The 20,594-nt window shown below is 40.5% G+C and overlaps 1 protein-coding gene across 1 annotated transcript in view; it reads left to right on the forward strand.

The window, feature by feature from the left end:
• NUP210 (nucleoporin 210) overlaps window positions 1–20,594 on the forward strand; it is a 60,945-nt gene that overhangs the window by 28,303 nt on the left and 12,048 nt on the right. The window contains exons 13-28 of the mRNA XM_051627458.1: window positions 2,162–2,360; window positions 3,991–4,136; window positions 5,341–5,562; window positions 6,793–6,966; window positions 8,206–8,398; window positions 8,677–8,783; window positions 10,988–11,092; window positions 11,227–11,328; window positions 14,168–14,296; window positions 14,998–15,125; window positions 15,443–15,578; window positions 15,885–15,947; window positions 16,522–16,701; window positions 18,044–18,124; window positions 19,041–19,172; window positions 19,382–19,540. Coding sequence (XP_051483418.1) covers window positions 2,162–2,360; window positions 3,991–4,136; window positions 5,341–5,562; window positions 6,793–6,966; window positions 8,206–8,398; window positions 8,677–8,783; window positions 10,988–11,092; window positions 11,227–11,328; window positions 14,168–14,296; window positions 14,998–15,125; window positions 15,443–15,578; window positions 15,885–15,947; window positions 16,522–16,701; window positions 18,044–18,124; window positions 19,041–19,172; window positions 19,382–19,540 — 2,256 coding nt within the window. The remainder of the gene's footprint in view (window positions 1–2,161; window positions 2,361–3,990; window positions 4,137–5,340; window positions 5,563–6,792; window positions 6,967–8,205; window positions 8,399–8,676; window positions 8,784–10,987; window positions 11,093–11,226; window positions 11,329–14,167; window positions 14,297–14,997; window positions 15,126–15,442; window positions 15,579–15,884; window positions 15,948–16,521; window positions 16,702–18,043; window positions 18,125–19,040; window positions 19,173–19,381; window positions 19,541–20,594) is intronic.

Raw genomic sequence — 20,594 nt, forward strand, 5'->3', positions numbered from 1 at the left:
TACATGATAGAACAGAAGCTAGAAGTCAGTATTCACTGCTGTGAAGTTGTACTGTTCAGCTGCCTTCACAGATTCAGGCATTTTAAACTGTTGCTTTAACTCTGTGCCCTTTGCAAAGAGCTGAGCATTGGATAGAAACCTGTCAGAGAAGAGGAAATTGGCTCCTGACCTCAGAAAAATGAAAGGATGGTGCACTGAGCACGTGCAACTCATCTGGGATCCAGAGGCCGTGTTTGTCTCACTGCCTGGTCATAAATGAAAGAGGTTTGTTTGTGCCAGGCAGGTGCTATTCAGGCTGGCAAACAGCCTCCATCTGCCTAAGGCTTTATAAAGGTGATGGGCTTTGTTTCTGAGGGAGCATACAAGTTGATTTAGGAAGCACATCTTGCCACGCCTGGGCAGTGCACCTTCCTTCCAGGATACATGTCTGCAATTTAGCAGCTGGTAGGGAACAAGAGGATTGCATCAAATGTAGATACGTTAGCTGTACAAAGCACCTCATGATTTTAAAGCATTCCCATGTGCAGTACTACTGGAATTGCTGTGCTGCACTTCTGATACACCACAGTCTCTTTGGACAAAACTGTTAAAAAATGTGTTTGGTCAAGACTGCCAAGTCTGTCCTGTAATGAAGACACAGCTATGTAAGAAGATACTGTAAATAGGTATCTTCCTCTCTTTCTTTTTTTTTTTTTTTAGTATGTATGTTTTGGGAAAGATCTTTCTAGGCAAGCTGTACTTGCAACAGCTACCTCTACTAATGCAGGGTTTTCTGAGGGTTTTTGATGGGTTTTTTTCATTAAGCTAATTAGCTTATATATTATGTCAGTTCTACAAAGTAAATTTGAGACGTACTAAACTTCGTGCTTAAAATAACAAATGCATTTTAAAAAGTCACAAAGTCTTGTGCAGCATTTAATTTACAGACTTGCTCTGTAACTGTGTCACAGTTACCAGCAGGACATACAGGAATGAAGATTTTTGGTTAAAACTTCCTATTCTCAAATATAAGTCAAGGCCTGAAAACAGAAAAGATAGTTCTCTCCATGTGAGCTTTCAGAGCAGTGTATTAAACAATCTGAATAGGTTATTTTTTAATGTCTTTTTCTGGTGTCAGGAATTGCATTCTCTGTGGAATCAACTCTGAAGAGTTCTCTTTTACTGGACCCAGTGAGCAGGTTGCAGGAATAGTTAACTGTTCCACAAGGATTGCAGTTTTAACTTGGTACCATATGGTTCAATATTCTATCCTGAAGCCAGTTGCAGATGGTTAGGAAGTTAAGGTATTGCAAATGAAATGAGTGATTGTTGTGAAATATGCAGCCAGTCTGTGGTGGATTGTTGAACATTTATGGAAAAAGTAGCAAATCAGAACAACAAATAAGACAGTTAAGGCTTTTTCATCAACATACCAGCTGTTACAACACAAATATCTATTTTTATGGTCTTATTTCAAAAAAATAGTGCTTTTGATTGCAAAAGTATCTCTCACATAAAGATTACATGTTGAAGCAGAAGATTGTTAGATTAGGCAGGAGATAGTGGTTCACTTATTTGGATTTCTGGCGCATCGCTGTGGGGAAATGTTGAGCCCTGGACAGCTTTAAAAATGTTTTCCCAACAGAAATGCAAGAAAGAAAAGAAAACCATCGGTGAAATGTTTGTCCCTTAACTTCCACATACCTGCTGCTGTGGGCAGTGGAAGCTGAGCAGCCTTGCTGACTATGTCAGGTCTAGCTCAAATATTTATGTTGTTAAAGTCAAGGCTGGATCCCAAATCTGTCCCAGTTGGTGATAGTACCTCCTGGAGACAGCACACAACTGAGTCCATACTTGAAACTCAACAAAGTAGGAGACAGACTTATAGGAGTAGCAGTGGAAGGATCTCCAAGCTGGTGTAAATTTGGACTCTTCTGGGAAAAGAACACTAAAATAGCAGCAAGCTTTCCCTGGCCCTTCCTGACAGCTTTTTATGGCAGGTAAACACAAAAGCAATGTTAATCCAAGAGTTGTTTCCAGCCACCAGAGGGAAGTCAGCAGCTAGGAGAAGTGTGTGATTGGGCTAATCAAAGCAAGGAGAGCTATTGAAGTCTTTTGTCCTGGGACTGTTTTGTGGAGTTGTGTTCTAACGTCTCTGTCCTGTGTCTCTTTCCTCTTTCAGGTGTATGTAGCTGAACCTAGTGGGATGGAGTTCACACCACATCACGTTGAAGCACGTGTTGGCCAAATATTGGAGCTGCCCCTGAGGATTCATGGCCTCACAAATGTGGAGACGGGCGAGACGGCCCCACTGAGCGACTGCTCACACTTTGATCTCGTCGTGGAAGTAGAAAACCATAGTGTGTTTGTACCACTCCAAGGTGATTTGACCCTCCTCTTGTTTTGAAAGTGAAATTACAGTGTTACTAAGTCAGACATCTCTTTTAAATCACTGTTTCAATTGCTGTATAAAGTATTCCCACAGAGGTGCTTAACCTCAGAGGTGGCAATCAGAGTAGTTTTATTTTGAGGATGTATTTACCTTTTTATTAAGATTTTCTCTTTGATATTTTTGATGTTTTGAGGGACTTTTAAAGCATTTTGGCAATTTATTGGATAGAACTTGTAGTTTCCTGTATGTCTTTCTACTGATTTAGTATTTTTAACATGCTTCTGTAACAAAGCTGGTGGGTTTTCTCATAAGAGGCATCCACATACTTTGTGTTTTGAGGTACCATTAGAAGACTTAACAAAACCACTAAGATTAATAACTTATTTGCCCAAATTTTCCAGCAGTACTTTCAGTTCTTTAAAGACACTGTTCATTGTTTGCTCACAAGGGACTAAGACAATCCAGTACCTGAAAGGGGCCTGTAAGAAGGTTGGGGAAGACCTGTTCCCAAGGGCATGTAATGATAGGACAACTGACGGTTTTAAGCTAGAAAGGGATAGATTTAAGTTGGACACTAGGAAAAATTTCTTTAATATGAGGGTGTTGGGTCACTGGAATGGGTTGCCTAGAGAGGTGGTGGGGGCCCCATCCGTGGAGACATTCAAGGTCAGACTTGATGGGGCTCTGAGCAATCTGATCTAGTTGGAGATGTCCCTGCTTACCATGGGAGGGTTGGACTAGATGACCTTTAGGGGTTCCTTCCAATACATTCTGCAAATCAGCTGCTTAAATTTTGCCAAAGCTTTGTCATTGTTAATCTCATTGCTAGAAGAAACACCTTGTGTCGGGTTCATGAAAATACGGAGTAAGCATGTTACTTTCAAAGATTGCTGTTGATGTTGCTGGGCTGAGTGGATATCCAGCAACATGCTTGTTGTCTCTTCTGAATTCAGTATGTTATTCAGATGTTCCATTGATTTTTATTTTTTTAAATTTATTTCCACCCCCCCACCCCCCCAAGGGTCTCCTGTATGGAAGCTCTTTCCTGTGCTGTTGAGCCAGTAAAACCAGCCTGCATTGTACTGTCTGTTTGCCTGAGAGGCAGCTATTTTAAATGTCACTACCTAGTATGCTGTTGCACTGTTTTTTTCAATAGAAGACAAAATAGACCCAAACCCCAAAATGTCCTTGAAGTGAGCAGAGTAATTTTAGGAAAATACTTCACCTTCAGCTAGAGAAATGATGTGCAAACTGGTCTGTGCCCAAAGGCTTGTCTAAACAGTGTAACTTATTTGTCCTTAATTAGAAGCCAGTTTCATTTTAGAACAGCAAGCTTGAAATATTCAATAAGAGATAGAAGTTATATTTGTACCAGAGTAAAGACTCATGTCCTTTTAGGACAGTGGGAACATTGAGAAGCTTGTGAGATGTGGCTCCTTTGTTAAGTGTTGGATTTGAGATGAAAGTCAGTAGTGAGATTTTTACCCATTTGGTTGGAAAACACGTCTTTACATATTTCTGGTGGAAACACTCTGTTAAGAGGACATGTTGAAGTTGCTTTCAAATGCCTGATGTTTCTCTCCAAACAGGTATTTACATCTTTTTAATTTATCTGACAGGAATGCTCAAGCCAACTGCTGAGTTTTGTAGTGGGGTCAGAGTGAAAGCAGAAGCTCAAGGACACACAACACTTTTTGTTAGTTACACCCGTGGTCATGTCCACCTCAGTGCTAGCATCACCATTGCTGCTTATCCACCTTTAAAAGTAAGTCTGTTTTCACTCTTCCTAAAGCAATCCATCACTTAAGACACAATTCAGTGACAAATACCAAGTTGATATTATGCGGTGAATATGCTTAAAAGAAATAAGGTGGGTGGTTGATTCACAGGAAAAAGCTGCTGAGCTCTTTTGGGGAATTGTGCTTTAACCCTTTCTCTGTGTAGCATGGATGTAGGAGAGCTGCCTGGACATTGCAAGGCAGCTGCAGAGGACTGGGTGGTGCCAAAGCAAACTAGTTGCAACTTCTGAAGTGGAAAGTGAGGTGGATATCCTGGCCTGTGTTTCAGACTTTAGGCAAAAGAGTCACTGTCACCTGAAGAAATATGTGGGACAGCAATAGGAGTTAATCCTCATGTGAGTGAGGATGTGTATCTTGTTTTGCACAGGACACCTAAATGAGTAAATTAGTTTTCAGCAGACTCTAGGTGGGTTGAACATTATGTGAGAAATATGTGAAAAATTAAAATATGAAATGGTTTTAATTTACTGTCCATTTTATTGGATTAAAAATTAATGTAATAAGATAGTAAGGGGGCAGTCAATTCTGTATCTGCAATGTCAAATGAAAGCTTATGATTTGTGCTTTCTTAGTATATAAACTGTTCTTTGCAAGAAGGCAGCAGCGACTGGGCTCTGTGGCAGGGAAAATATGTGCTTTTTCCCTACAAATGAGAGAAAAATATTTCAACTGTTGGACAGGTCACTAAAGAAAACAGGAGGAAGGAACCAGAGTAGAGGGTCAATGTGTGGAAACATGAAACAGTGTGCTTGTTATCTACAGAGATTGAGCACTGAACCTGCAAACCTGAAGTCTAATGTGTTTGGACACAGCTTTTTTCCCCCAAAATCTGGAACTAAGTTTGTGCAAATCATAAAAATTTATGACTGTAATGATGATTTTATTTTTTAAATGTGCTTTTCTGTCAAAGATACACTTAAATAGTTGAGTGTAATTCTTTGAAGATGCCAAGACATCCTGAGCAGTGTGTATCAGCTTTTCTGGAGAATAATTAAATGCAGAGAAATGTGCTGGAGAGGGAACTGTCAAGTGAAAGAATTTTTAAAGAGTAAAAGTCCATTAAATTAAATTACTATCTATTTAAAAAAAACGTGGTAGAATGCTTTTTTATAAATGTGTTCAGAAGAGTATTTTCAGGGTCTTTCCCTTGCTGTAACTCATTCATTACAGACTGTTGATCCTCCATCTGCTGCTTTAGTGACTTTGGGTTCCTCCAGAGATCTGTTGTTTGAAGGAGGACCTAGGCCATGGGTACAAGAACCTTCCAAGTTCTTCAGGAACATCACTGCTGAGGATGCAGAAAGCGTTGGTCTGATTTTATTTGGACCTCCTACATTACAAGATCACACCCAGCACTGGGTCAGAGTATCTTGCAAAAGCCTGGGAGAACAAGTAAGTGCCAGAAGGTATTTGTATTGTCCTCCATCAAACACTGAGCTAAGGCAACTGCAAAAAGGCTTCAGACAGATTTATGATACCATGTACCTTTTATACAACAAGTAGTTTTTATAATAACCCGGTAAAGAACTTGGCTAAGTGGATAGTTTATGCAGTGTGATGCTGGTACAGGCTTCAGAGTGAGCTTTTAATAACATTGTTATGAAGTGGTTTAGGATGGGTTTATTGCAGTGCAAAGCCAAGTCACAGAAACATTATAGGATGTGTTAAACAGATCCTAGTAACTGCAGCTTCACTTTGCATAAATGGGATTGTAGCAGAAGGTTACTACAGTAAACTGACTTCTGTCTGACCTGCTTCTCTTGACCAAGCTACTTACCTTCCATTGTGATTCTGTTTATTCAAAGAAATGTCAACCATATGAATTTACTGCTCTGATATTTGTGCAATCTTTGAGATAGTAGCTGGAGTCATTTTCCACCTGCTCTCCTTTTCTCCAACATGCAAAAGTGATTTATCCTGCTTTACTCACCCTGGCCAGTTTATAAAGCATCTAGCTTTGATTTAGTGTTTTTCTCCTGTAATTCTGCAAGGCCAAAGCATTTGATGTGGCTGCTGAATTGTTTAACTCTTTCGCTCAGTGGACACTGTATGAAGTGTAGCTATTTCTGTGAGCACAAATTCAGAAAGGAACAAACATTTTTTGTTTGTGACTGTGCATTGACTGTCCTCAGTGTAGTCTAGACCAGATGGCAGGGTGGATAAGGCAGGTAACCAGAGCTACCTCAGCCAGCTGGGGTAGCCTTCTCTGTGTTTATACCCACTCCGTTTTGTTGAGGGCTAAACAGAGAATGTAAAATAAAACGTAAGATCTTTTTAAGCTCACTGAAGTGGCCACAAATCTTGTTCTGTCCTCTGCAAGAAAAAAACCTGCTTGTTAACTGCTTAAGTTACAGAAGATTTGTTGCTTGACTCAAGTGTGGTTGTAATAACCATGAATATCTGGGAAAAGTTCCTAGGAATAGTGCTTTGATACTGCTATAGAACTGTTCTTGAAATATGCACCTACTCTTACGTCTTTGTTTGTGCTCTAAATCTCCAAGAATTGTATTTTTGCTTGTTCATTCTGACTCCAGAGTGTAACTGATATGCATGAAATAGAGTATGCCTGAACTCAGTAGTTCTTTTCTCTTTCCTCACTTGCCTCTTTTCATAATTATACAGGTTCTTACCCTAACAGTTGGAAACAACCCCACAACCACCAACCCTTTCCCAGCAGTTGAGCCTGCTGTTGTGGAATTCATCTGTGCTGTCCCTTCACAACTCACTTTAACTCCTGTTTATGGAAGTCCTCAGCTTGATCTCTCTTGCCCTTGGCTGAAACAAAACAAACAAGTGGTAAGCCTGAGGAGTGACAGGAAAATAATGTGTTTTTAAAACTTAAATATCACTGTTTGGACCTCCATATATGAAACAAAGCATCTGGTTTGCTGCAAGATAAGCAGTAACTCCAGTGCTCTGGAACACACTGGTATCATGTTCTGCTTCTGCAGAGAGCAGTCTGAATGTGAGTGTCCTACACTTGTCAGACAGGTTTCTAAAGGGACCTACCAGGAAACAGGAGCGTATGTAAAAGGGTTTGGATTGTGGCTTCTCCCAAAAGTGTCATTGTGAGGAAGCCTTTCTGTCTTGTTTGGAGATAAACTTGTTTTTATTTGAAAAAAAAAGAAAAAAGGAGGGAGGGGGGAAATGTTTCCAGCAAGTGTTTCTAAGTAACATGCTTTTTCCCTACACCACTTCAATCTAATCCAACTATTCCATTGAGTATATAGAGACACATTTTACCATACAGGCATTAGTCCATGAGGGTACATTTGTGTCTTACTAGGAAAGGCCCAAACCCTGCTGATGTGCAGTTACCCATGTAAGAATATACAGTGAGTATTGTTCAGGGACACCCATGTATTCAGGCTTGCCAATCTGAGTAGCAATAAATGGACCATGTCTATGTGTAGATTATCAAGCACAAAGAACTTTCTTCTGTACCTTGGTGAGAGCTGTCACATGCTGTCTGCTCAGTAAACTGTGTGTTTGTCATGTTAATATTGCCAGGCAGATATAGAAGTCATCCTACATTCATAAAACTACAGTGCGTGTTGGGTTGATAAATCATTTAAAGTATCTTTTATGTAATAACCAGAGTAGAAGGAGATCTTTGCCTGTTGTAAGTCACTTCAGAGCTCACCTATTTTTCCAGCTGTTACGTGCCAGATGATGTTGGTACACTGCTATCCCTGATGTGTTTCACAAGATGAACACTAGAACTTTGAGCTATGTCTTCTGACAAATAGCAGTATTTTAATTAATTGTTTCAATTCTAAAGACCACGTAATTGAGCTGTGTGATTTGAGTTTTGTTTTGAGGTAATTTACTGGCTAATAAAAATCCCACCCCCAAAAAAACCCCTTGCAGTTGAAGTACAGCTTAGTGACTTTGCACTGGTAACTCATTTTAATGAACATTACTCATGTAATGAGTGTTATAATAAATCTCATGGAACTTGGCGTATATTTTTTCTTTTAATGATTAAAAAATCCTCTTGCATCTGTTCAGTTCAAAATATTCTTTCTTTTTCAGGTTCCTGTTTCAAATTATCACAATCCAGTATTGGAGTTGGCTGCATATGACCAAGGGGGCAGTAAATTTGATAACTTCAGTTCTCTTAGTGTTATCTGGGAATCAACAAATATATCCTTAGCTAATGTTGAGCCTGATATGCCAATGAAGCTGACTCGGAAAGAAGATGAAATTGGTCAAAAGAAAATGCACGGTATGAATTAGTTTAAATGAGTATTTTAATTATTTGAAGATGATCAGGATTAAATCTATTTGGTGAAGCTACTGTCATCTGCAGATGTATTTCAGTTTATCCTCAACATGCATATTAAGTGTGCACTTTTAAAGAAAAAAAGAAGCAAACTCAGTGCCTAGAGCCTGTCTTGAGAGAGAAAATCCTTGTCTGTTTAGAATGATAATGGAAGAGATTAGCAGTGTACATTTCATCTTTTTCTTCCCATATTCAGATTTATTTGACTTGTTTTATTCTAGGCTTGCAAACTGTTCAAGTTCACAATGAGTCTGGAACAGCTGCCATCTCTGCAACTGCAGCAGGATACCAGCAATCTCATCTCAAGGCAGCTAAAGTTAAAACACCGGTACTCAGAACTCTTGGTTCTTTGTTTCCTTTCCTATGAAGTTCAGTGCACAGTGTTGCTGTGTATTTGTTTCCTCAAGGCACAGTACTGTAAAAATAAGGCAGCTCCATAACTGGTTCTGAAGGCAGATTCATATACCACCAAGTTTTTATAATGTTCATTACTTTCCTGCTTTCCTCTGCTCTACATGCTGCTATCCATATCAAATATATCCAATTCCTTCTTTCTTTCATTTTAACCACCTGGGCAAGGGGATTACAAAGAGTTGTTTTAGTTGCTTTTGTTTTGCTTTAGGTTTTGTAGTGAATTGAATCTCTGCTGCTTGTCCTTCACTAAAGCAACCATGAGCTTAGTGCAGCTGTCACTGGGGAAAGCAAATGTATTATTTCCACTGCAGAAATAGGCAGAAAGGTTCTGCATGAGCAGAGGAGAAGCTGGCTGATATCCTCATGTGGACCATAAGTAAAATCTGGGCTCTGACTAACACTTATTTTTTTTTCCACTCAGTCTCACATTGATCTTACAGAAGACAGAGCCTGCTCAGTTGTAGAGTGCCAGCCATAAGCCTAGGCTCTAATTTTACAAGACATTAGCCACTCCCTGAAATCCTTCAGTTTGTAGATACTCAACGTAAGGAAAAACAAGAGTGAAAAGTAGTGATGATGAACATGGAAGACAGATGTAAACTATTGTGGCAATTTTCTGTTTGTGTCACTTTTTTTTAGATGGAATATAACAGCACCTTTCAGCCTATGGAATAACCTGACACACATAGTAGCTAGCTCCCAAAATTACCTGCTTTGCTAAATTGAAATTCTGCTTAGTTTTGTTAGGCAGGATTTAAGTGGGTTTTGACTATATGTGGTTCTGAATCATGTCCTCTGAAAACAGAGTTGAGGCAGAGTCAATTATGGAGCTAGAAGTTACAGCATTTTAAATTCAAAGCAGGTAAGAGAATGGCACTTGGAATGTGAAATATCCAATGGCACAGATTTCTGTCTGGATGGCCAAGGTTTGGCATCTGGGTAGTACATTTTTTTGGAAGAAGATCTGTATTGTCAGCTGGCTCTTGTCTTTTCCATGAGGTTTCCAGTACGCTTGTTGGGAAGCATGGTATAGGTGCATTTCCACTGAAGAATTTTTACTGTGACTTTGTCAAAATTACTAGACAAGAGACACAGTTACTTTGCCCCCTCAGAAAATTGAGTGGTAGTAAGAATACTTGTTCTGCCATCATGTTGTTATTCACTGTGCTCTGCTTTATTAAACCAATATTCAATATTCGTCCTTGTGTTTAGAGATCACTGAAAAAGTGAGTTCTCTAAACTTTGCATTGAGTTCAGATAAGTTTAAGCTTTTTCAGTGTGAGATACATACATGTAAAATGGCACCTGAGTTCTCTTAATTTCTAGTCTTTGAGAGGAATCTTGTTTAGTTTTCTAGACAGAGCAGTTGCAGATACCACTTCTGCTACAGTTACATTGGCTCTTGTGTTGTTTCTTAAAGTACTTTGTATGTTTTTTTCAAATAGATTAGAAATAGACTGCTATATTCTGCTCTCAAATCTGTCCATACAGACAGAAACAAAAATAAAAATATAAGAGATGGTATATTAGGATGTCTTGACCATTGTTTCATGTTTTAAGTGGACCATCCTATTATGTCATTAAGGAAAGATGACATAATTTCTATATCAAGGAAATAACTGTACTAATTAGGTGAAACGAGCACATAACATTAACTTCCTCTAAAAAACATTTTCCCTTTTAAGCTAATGTTGTTACGAATGAATGATTAAACTTGGATCTGGTCCAGTGTTTATGTACTTATATTTAAGGAGGAATTTCTTGTGGTAGCCTGCCAAGAAGAATCCTCAAAAGATGAGCTGGAAGTAGAAGCAAAGATCCTGTCTCTGCTGCCTTGCTTTGCATGCACCCACAGCGTGGCTCTGCGTTCCTGCCCAGTCTGTATGTCAGCCTGGGTTAGCTGGTGGTGTGTAGGACTTTGTCCTGTGCCTTGGTCAGATCTGCAGGAAACAGCAGCATGGATGATCTTACCTGTGGAAGAGAGTGAGCAGCTCAGCCAGCTATTGGATTATTAACCTAACTTCCTCCTGCTGCCACCACCGTCCCTGCGCATACAGGAGACTCGCGCTGTTTTCTGACCCTGGTGTTTGCTATAACAGCTGGAATTGTCTTTTGCAGTATGAACCTCTTCTCCCAGTGTCTGCCACTATTGAGCTGATGCTAGTGGAAGATATAAAAGTGGACCCTACTGATGTCTCCATTTACAATCACCCTGACATACAGGTAAGGAATTATTCTGCTACTTTCTAAATACAGGGAGGGAAGCATCAAAAGTGATAGGATACGTGTCAGGTTCCAGTTCTAGCAGTGTGCTGGGCAGATCCTCTCTGATTTTGAATGCTTTTCTGGTTTTACAGGCAGAACTTTTCATCAGAGGAGGTTCTGGATATTTTTTCATTAATACCAGCATTCCAAGTGTTATAAGAGTGTCTTATGAAGAAACTGAAGATACTGCTTTGGTGAGTGAAGTATTCTGTTACTTGATGTCTCTCTGGCAGTCTGAATATTGCTCTACAGCTTCATGGCTATGGGTTGTTTTCCAGTGGACAGAGAGGCACATGGATAAAGAGGCAGTACCTGAGGCTTGGATGTGTTTGCCTCCCACATTCAAGCTTCAGGCAGGGATCTTTGCCCTAGCAGTTCCAGGTATAGTTTCAGGTTTAGGAAATTGTTTCATCACTGCTGATGCACATCTGTACTCTGTAGAAGAAAAAACCAGTGCCAAGTTGCTCTTTACCTATTACAGTTTTGCAGTAAAATGTTTCTGAGTTCCTAAACAGAAAACGAAAAATAATGTGACAGAATTATTCAGAAGTGTTGTACAAAAGATTAATTGGTTTATAGACTAATAACAGAATATTTGTAGTAGGTCAGCAGTTCTGAAACCTTAAAGTTCTTTTCCCAGTGCTAGTTCAGGATATTTTGCTATCACAGTATTTCGTCTTGATTTTGTGAAAAAATAACTATTAAATAATTGATTTCTGATCCCTGTATTAAGTTTTTCATGCACTTTTCTACTAGAAGATACAAGTAAACTACAGTTATGCCTGACTTCATCCAGGCCCAAGATAGGAGATGGATTCTACAGTGAATAACAAAAGAATCCGTATTTGCATTGTAGCTTTCATTGGACAAGAACTGGAAGTGACTCAAGTTGTTTAAAGAGTGATCTTCAGAAATTTATAACTTGCAGGTTTATCTTGTAATAAATAATGTTGATGAAGTTGTGAAATAATTATTGATAAGAGTGGACTTTTTTTTTTCACTGTTGAGAATATGGAAGGTTTTGGTGAAACATTTTGACTGTCTGTGTGTCACAGTTGGACTCAGGATCAGCCACTAAACCAGTGACAACAAAGCTCTCGATCCCCTCCCACCCAGGTAGGGAAAGGAGAGACAGAGTTAGGAGACAGACTTCCCAGACTGGAAGCTAAACTGGACAGCTTTAGTTAAATACTACTGGTAACAGCAAAGATGTACAAATATATACAAGGATGTGCAGGAATGTGCAAAACACTCATTACCCCCCACGTTTAAAAAGTTTTTTAGTCCTGCTTGTGAAGCATTCTGAGAAACTAAGTTGAAGTTGTCCAGGATGATGATTCTCAAACTTTTTAGTGGGGCTGCAAAAGATGAATTCTGTACCTCCTACTCTCTGCCTGACACAGTGGCTTTTCTGGATGTGGGGGGAGACTGAATGAGGGTAACGTACATTGTGTACTAGACAACCACTGGACACCTCATAGGATATGAGAACAGAGGAGGTTGCTGGGACAGGAACGTTTTTTGTAAGCTGTAGCAGTCCTGCTTCCCCTTTCAACTCTCAGCCCTGGTCGATTTTTCTCTGATTTTCCAGCCCAAACTGATCTCCATGACCTCTTCCTCCCTGTGCCAGCATGCTGGCTGCCTCCTCCTGGCCACATCCTCTTCTCTTGCTTTCTGTGGCTGTGTGTAATATATGTCCCCCAGCCATCCACTTGGGGAACCCCTGCAGTTCTGAAAGCTGATGTGTATTAAAACAATAGGACAAGGATGATGTGTTTAAACGGAAAGAGGGGAGATTTGCGTTAGACCTTAGAAAGGCTTTATTCACTGTGAGGGTGGTGAGACCCTGTCCCAGGTTGCCCAGGGAAGCTGTGGCTGCCCCATCCCTGGCAGTGTTGAAGGGCAGGTTGGATGGGGCTTGGAGCAGCCTGGGCTGGTGGGAGGTGTCCCTGCCCATGCAGGGGGGTTGGGACTAGGTGGTCTTTAACCAACCCAACCCAACCAACCCAAACCATTCTACCATGTTTCTTTATATTTTGAGGCAAAAGTAAGAGCAGTGCACTCAGAACAAAATGTCAGCTCTTCCTACTGCCCTTACTGCTAACTCCTGTAGTGCTCCCAACTAATGCTATGAATTGTATTAAATTCCTTTGAGCTGGGGGACCTGGCAGTCCTGCACCCCTTGTTTCAGAGTTCAACTTCATAGGCCAGATGAGTGCATAAAAGAGGACACCAAACATCTCCACTGTCTCTGGTCAAAGTGAAGGTCTGTGAAGGTGAAGAGAATAGTTGGGACTATCCCTGAGGAGTGTGATGGGGTCAGGGAAATGGCAAGAGAACTGCAAAGGTGTGGATGCATGCCCTTGGGAAAGCATGTGGAGATGACTTTGGGGTTGGTCCCTAGTTCTGAGAGCTTGTATGTGTGAGCAGAGGTCTCTTCATTGTTTCTTGCTGTCTTCAGAGAGATGTAACATGTACTTTCTTTGTATTTAAAAAAATTAATAATAATACTACTAATAGCTGTGTCGAAGAAATAATTGATTTGTCAGTTGTTCTCTTACTTGGGAAGATCTGCCACCAGATTTTGGCTGTTAAGATTAAGAGCAGCAGCTGTAAAGTGTGAATCTTGTAGGATGCAATATCAGTGCTTTATAAGCCTAATCTCTGTCCTTGAATTTTTTTTTTTTTCCTTACCAGTTTGCTGGTTCCACTAAGAGAAGTTTCATTGCTCTGAATGGTTTGTTGTGGGGTTTTTGTCCTTTTGATGGCAGGATGCCAGACTGCTTCTAGATTAGGATATGTTACTTCAGTTGCTGCCCAGAGGCTGTTTGCACTGGCTCAATAGTATGATACTTTCTACATACATTTAACAGCTTTACTTTTACTCTGGTGGAAGAATTATCTGTGTCTAAGGCTTGGTGACTTCTACATCCAACTGCATCTGCCCTGAAGATGATTATCAATTTAATCCTATGAATGACAGACAAATGAAAATAAGAATTGCTTTACTAGAATTTTCTTTTGGCATTGCAGGTGCATCCTCTCCTTCCAGGATCAGTGACTGTAATGATTCATGACCTGTGTTTGGCTTTCCCTGCACCAGCTAAAGCTGAAATTCATGTGTCTGATATACAGGAACTGTATGTCCGAGTTGTTGACAAGGTTAGTGGCTTTGAACCCTGCATTATTTGCTGATCTAGATTGTCCTGATTCCATGTGCTGATTATGAACATAAAGATGAGACGTGCAAGATGCTCTGATGTAGTAGTTGGGGCCCTCTGCTGCAGCTGTATGACCTTAGAGAAACAGTTTGATCTCCCTGTGTTTCTGTTTCTGCCTCCCAGATTTATCCTTTTAGGTTATACATCTCTCAGTGTATCAAGTATCTCTTACTTCATGTTCTGTGTGGCAGAAATCTCAACTTTGGAATTTACACAGCAATGTTAATCCATAATTTATATGAACACACTAATTTACATTTTCTGTTGTTTCAAGTGCATGAGAGCAATTCTTTTAGGAGTAGGTTTTGCCCCAAGGTCATTTTCCATATGTCATGTTTTAAAAATGAACAAAAAAAGTCCAACTCATTTTACTTGACAGTTTGGGTGCATCTTGGACAAAGTGAGTGTTGATATTTCTGGATGTTTTAATTATGCCCTTGCCAGCTGAAGACCTGAATTCATTTGTTTAGTTTGACACTAACCATGGCTGGCAGGGATTCTTCTTTAACATCAGTGTTAATCTAACCTTGGGGCTTTATCTCTAATAATCTCACTAGAAGTGTAATACAAACTAAAATGAAAATGTTTATACTAACAAAAAAGAACAGTTTAAAAGAAAAACTGGATGTGACTGTGTTTCAGGTGGAGATTGGAAAAACAGTTAAAGCTTATGTCAGAGTTCTGGACGGATCAAAGAAACCTTTTCTGGCAAAATACTTTGACATCATGGATCTAAAACTATGGGCAGCACCTCAGATTGTCTCACTTGTGTGAGTTAATGGACTTTTTAGAATAATCTACAAGTATGTTTATAGGCAGAATGAATAAAAAGTAAGTGAAAGTATTGGCTTGGGAGCATGGGAGTACACAATGACTGGGTTTTATCTGTTTTCTTTTTGTAAGCTTTTAGTTACCTGTGAAATGGCTAAAAATGGTTCTTTGTCAGGAGAATTGCCTAAGCTAACAGTCGAAATTGTGTTGACTGGTGAATGATAAAGCTGCTATGCACTAAGTAAGTCCCTTGCAATTGCTATTCATGTAATTTATTCCTTGAACTTCTCAGTTTTAATGTGTTTCCTTGCTGCAGCCCACTCGGGGAAGCTCTGGATGGTCACACTGCTGCTTTCCTGGTGCAGGGGAGGGCCCTGGGTCAGACCAGTCTGACAGCGACCGTTGCTGACAGAAGAGGACAGAGAATAAACTCTGCTCCACAACAGATTGAAGTAAATAATTTCAGATAAAATGATTGCCTAAACAAAATCTATAGGGACATTATATTATAGTTAATTTACAGTAATTACTTTGCCAGAAAAAGTAGAGGGATCATTGTCCAGAAGTTCTCCAAATGCTAGTCTGGTTGGGATTTTGTGGTAGTTTTTAACTGCAAGAGATTAGTGAAGTTTCTGCATGCTCAATATACTGTAATTAAGCAAGTGAAGACCCAGTTTTATACTTGTATGTACTGTGTTATGACATAATTTATCTGAACGAAATAGCACTAACAGAATTATTCCTATTTCTGTTTTTAGGTATTTCCCCCATTTAAACTACTGCCAAGGAAAGTAACCCTAATTACTGGGGCCGTGATTCAGGTAAGGGGTTTTCTTACATTCTTTTGTAATTTCTACTTTAGCATAAATTTTATAACTTATTTTTCAGCAGTTGATATTCAACTTGGTGATTTAGCTGCCCCTCCTAACAAGAGGGTCATCTTCCAATTTACTGTATTGCCAAATCAAAGGGTTTGTATTTATTTGTGCCAAGGGAGTCTCAGCTTTTCCAGTGTTAGATGCTAAGTTAGGAATCTGTCACCTCTATGAAATGAAGCCTAGTGGGCTAGTTCTACAAACTGACACACAGAGCAGAGCTGTACCAAGTGTGGTGAAGAGAAAGTGAGGGTAATTTTCCTGACACTTTCTGGGCTGGATGTAGCATCAGTCTGTTACATTATGTGAAGCACACAGACCACGTTTGTGCTCAGCTCATGTATTTCCCAGTCTGCCATCATGCAAGGGCCAGTGTGCAGGAGAAATAAACCCAGACATGCCCTGGGATGGGCCTTTTCTTACTGAAGACATTGTGGTGCTCAGGGTGTACCCTGTAACATGAACCAGAACAAATACCAGCTGTGTTAATCCTAGTTGCTCTTTCTGCTGTTAATTGTAGATCACTTCAGAAGGAGGCCCTCAGCCTCGATCCACCATCACTTTCTCCATCAGCAATGAGAAGATTGCAGCAGTGAACAGCACTGGGCTTGTCAGAGGAGTGGCAGTTGGAAATGGGATGGTAACAGGATCAGTGCAAGCTGTTGATGCAGAGACAGGGGAGCTTGTCGTGGTGTCTCAGGTGATGTTTTATGATACCTTTAGGGGCTGAAAGAGGCTCTCTTCAGCTCATGAGTTTGGCTCAAAAGGGAAAAATAGTCTTTTTGCATGAATAATATTATCTTGTGCACTTGATTCCTGCTTTCCTTCAAGAGATGAAAAATAAGTGTTCCTTACTCCCTGATCTGTGAACTTGTGCATGTGCTGACACAAGTGATGCTTTCAACAGAGCTAAGTCTTGCTGTACCTTAAACCAAAGTTCTACTGGTAACCCAGGGAGACTTTATAAATGGTCTGATATCTTTAGAATTGATTGATAAATCTAGAAAAGCCCATCCAAAAAAGCCTTTCTAAACCAGCAGAAGGTTGTCCTTGCCTGTACCCCTTACTGTTTGGCAGTATCAGTAGAGGTCGGAAGGGAACTGTTGCCTAAGAAATGCATTGTTTCTTAAGCTATAGGCAGGCTGTATAGAAAGCTTATCACTCCCTGCTGTGGTCTGAATCCATCTATGCAGTTCAAGCAGTGAATTCTTGATATTCCATCAGAATCTTGTCCAAGCCTCTAACTTCCTACTGGCTGAGTGTAGTAGAGCTGGTGAGCAGGCCTGTAAGGGAGCACAAGTCCTTGGGACTTGCATGAGACTAAGAGCAATGGAACGTGGGACAAATCTTATAGCTCTTCATTTGAGGTCAAGGCAGGACAGCTGCTGCACACCACAAAGCTCTTCTGCTTGAAAAGTCTCACCACAGGTCAAGGGCAGACTAATTTAAAACAAAACAAAAAACCCTGTGCTTTGTAGTGTGGGAGCAGCCGTGTGCCCTGCTGCTGTGGCAGGGAGCAGAATGAACTTGAAAGCTAAGTCTGCTGCCCAGTGAGGTCCAGGTCAGACCTTTTCCTCCCCAGTATACAGTAGGAATAAAATCTTATCAGAGTATGTGAAGAGGAGACATCAGAATGTCAACCTCTTATGCTTGATTGTCCCATTTGCTGCTAACATTTGTCATTTCCTTCTAGTTCTCTCAATGTCTTCCCTTAACCTTCTGGGATTATTCATGCCTCTTCTCCTAGGGACTCTTGTGATCCTAGTCCCTTGCAGTCTGTCACCTCTCAGTTCCATCATTCCTGACATCAGTAATTTTGAGCAAAGCTTTTTTTTTTTTTTAATTTATCTAAGAAGTTAAAGCTTTTGTAGTTTTTTGCAGTCCTACTGAATTATGTCTGTTTGTATTTTCTGTGATAAGCCTCATGCAAATCCCATGGCAATAGTGATTAAAAAAATAGCAAAATAGTGAATAGATCCTGAAAGTGAAATCTAGTTCACCTTTGACAAGTGCTTACAGTGTCTCCCCTTCCTCCTTTTTAGGACAAAGTGGAAGTTGAAGTAGTACAGCTGACAGCTGTTAGAATTCATGCACCAATTACACGAATGAAAATGGGTACACAGGTTAGTTGATTTATGATTAGCTTTTATTGCCTTAAAATTTTGACCTGCAAGCCGTGACCATAATGTTTAGGTCATCTGATAGCACCACTCTGAGAGGCTGCCTGCTCTGAGGGCCACCACTGCTGCAGGAAGGAGTGTGCTGTCAGTGGAGGAGCTGCAGAGCTGAATGAGTTGAACATGTACACCAGACTGATCTTTCAGAAATTCAGGCCCTGCTGAGGAAGCCTCTGTTTATTTGAAGAAGGGTTGTCTCATCTTCATTCTATTTGCAGTGAAGACTTTCTTCCTTTGTTTGATAAAAATTGACAGCATGTCTGCTGTATCCAGAAAAACAGATATTGTTCAAGTTATCTTCTAGTAAGTCTGTTTTTAAGAGCCTATATTTCCCTTATTAGTTACTCATTCCAAATGGTTAGTGATTCTAGCTCATTGGTCCCAGGTGAATGAATTGCTTTGGAGACTGAAAAGTTGAAAATCCCTGTTTTGTGTTCATATGTTATGTTGTCTTAACTTGAAGAGTTGGAAAGGAAAAGCTGATGTCAGAGCAGTTAGTCAGGGAGATCATCTGGCCAAAGACATAGAAAACTGAAGAGTGTGTGATGTAACTACAGTGATTTGATGCTGCAAACGGGACAAATGAATTATTGAGCTCATCTTTTTCCATGGAAAACTGGTGCTTGTTTTTTTGCAGATAATGCAGCAAATGAGAATAAATCAAAGTTTACCTTTTACAAGTTTGATGGATATTTGAGTCGTCTACGTGATACATCCTTGCAAGATACACAGCAGCCAAACCATTGTCTACATAAGATATTCCATCTCTTGGTCAATCAGTTTCAAGTTTAATTATGTTTAATCTGTCCAGTTTGGTTGGCATCCTAGAATTACCTAAGAAAGTGGGTTTCTCTGTTTCTAGATGCCAGTTTATGTGATGGGCATCACCAGCAGTCAGACTCCTTTCTCATTCGGCAACGCAGCACCAGGATTAACGTTCCAGTGGTCTGTCACAAAGAAGGAAACCCTGGAAATCAAGTCAAGACACAGTGAGGTAAATGCTGTGTGTGTGTGTGGATGTGGACTGGCACGTGTGTGTGTGTTGGGAAAAGGAAACTGCCACGTAATGGCAATTGAGAAAATATTGTTCCTTCCACTTACTCAAAATAAAGAGCCATTGTCAGTGCTGGGTGTTGTCATTCTTCTGTATCAGTGGCAACTCCTTTCCATGAGTAAAATTTTAACCACTTTCTTCTGTCCAAGGCTTCTTTTCAGCTTCCTGCAAAACATAGCTTTGCAGTGAATGTTTATGGCAGAGTAAAGGGAATAACAGGCCTGAAAGTTGTTGTGAAGGTCCTTGATCCTGCAGCCAACCAGTTTTACAACATGGCAAGAGAACTGTCTGATAAAATCCAAATTCAGGTATGATGATATTCCTCACAGCTAATGCTTTAGTATCTATTTCAAAGCTGAACTAAAGTCTGTATTTGAAGTCAGGAATTTGAAATGCAGAGGAGTAGTTCCAGCCTAGGTTTATCTTTGAGCCCTGACCCTTGTTTGTGTAATGTTCTGCTGTTTGGAAACCTCTGAGTTTCCCAGGTGTTGGTAAGGCTTACATCAGTCACATACCAGTGTGATGCCTGAATGAAATTCAGGAGTTGGTTTTTGTTGTAGACCACCTGAAATTGAGGTGACTTGTGTCTTGTGGGTAAGCAGTGTTAGAGCTGTAAAAGAACTTTGCTACACAATAATGCTTCCTGGTTTTAGTGCTTATTGTACGTGTCTATGCAGGTGTGTTAACTTGGATCAGGAATTAGCTTCTGAAATTAATCTCCTGGTTCTTCCCACTGCCTATGCTTTGGAGAGCAGCTGTTAAGTATGAAAACTGCATTCCTTTAGATAAACCAAAGCTGGAAAATGTGCTTGAGGAGTACACCTCTTGTGGCCATTCAGTTCATGGGCTCAGACTTAGAATCATAGAATTGTTTTGGTTTGCCCTTCTCTGGACATGCTCCAGCCCCTCAATGTCCTTTATGTGAGGGGCTCAAAACTCACCCCATGATTCAAGGTGCCTCCTCACCAGTGCCCAGCACAGGGAGATGATCCCTGCCCTGCTCCTGCTGGCCACACCAGTGCTGACACAAGCCAGGTTGCTGGTGGCTTTCTTGGCCACCTGGGCACACACTGGCTCATATTCAGCTGCTGTTGACCAACACCCCCAGTTCCTTTTCTGTCAGGCACTTTCCAGGCACTCTTCCCCAAGCCTGGGGATTTTCCTGGGGTTACTGTGAGCCAAGAGCAGGACTCAACACTTGGCCTTGTTGAACTGTAGGCAATTGGCCTTGGCCCATCCATTGAGGCTATCCAGGTCCCTCTGCAGACCTTTCCTACCCTTGGGCAGATCAACACTCCCACCCAACTTGATGTCATCTGCAAACTTCCTGAGGATGCACTTGATCCCCTTGTCCATTGATAA

This window comes from Apus apus, chromosome 9, assembly GCF_020740795.1.
Source record: "Apus apus isolate bApuApu2 chromosome 9, bApuApu2.pri.cur, whole genome shotgun sequence".
Taxonomy (NCBI): domain Eukaryota; kingdom Metazoa; phylum Chordata; class Aves; order Apodiformes; family Apodidae; genus Apus; species Apus apus.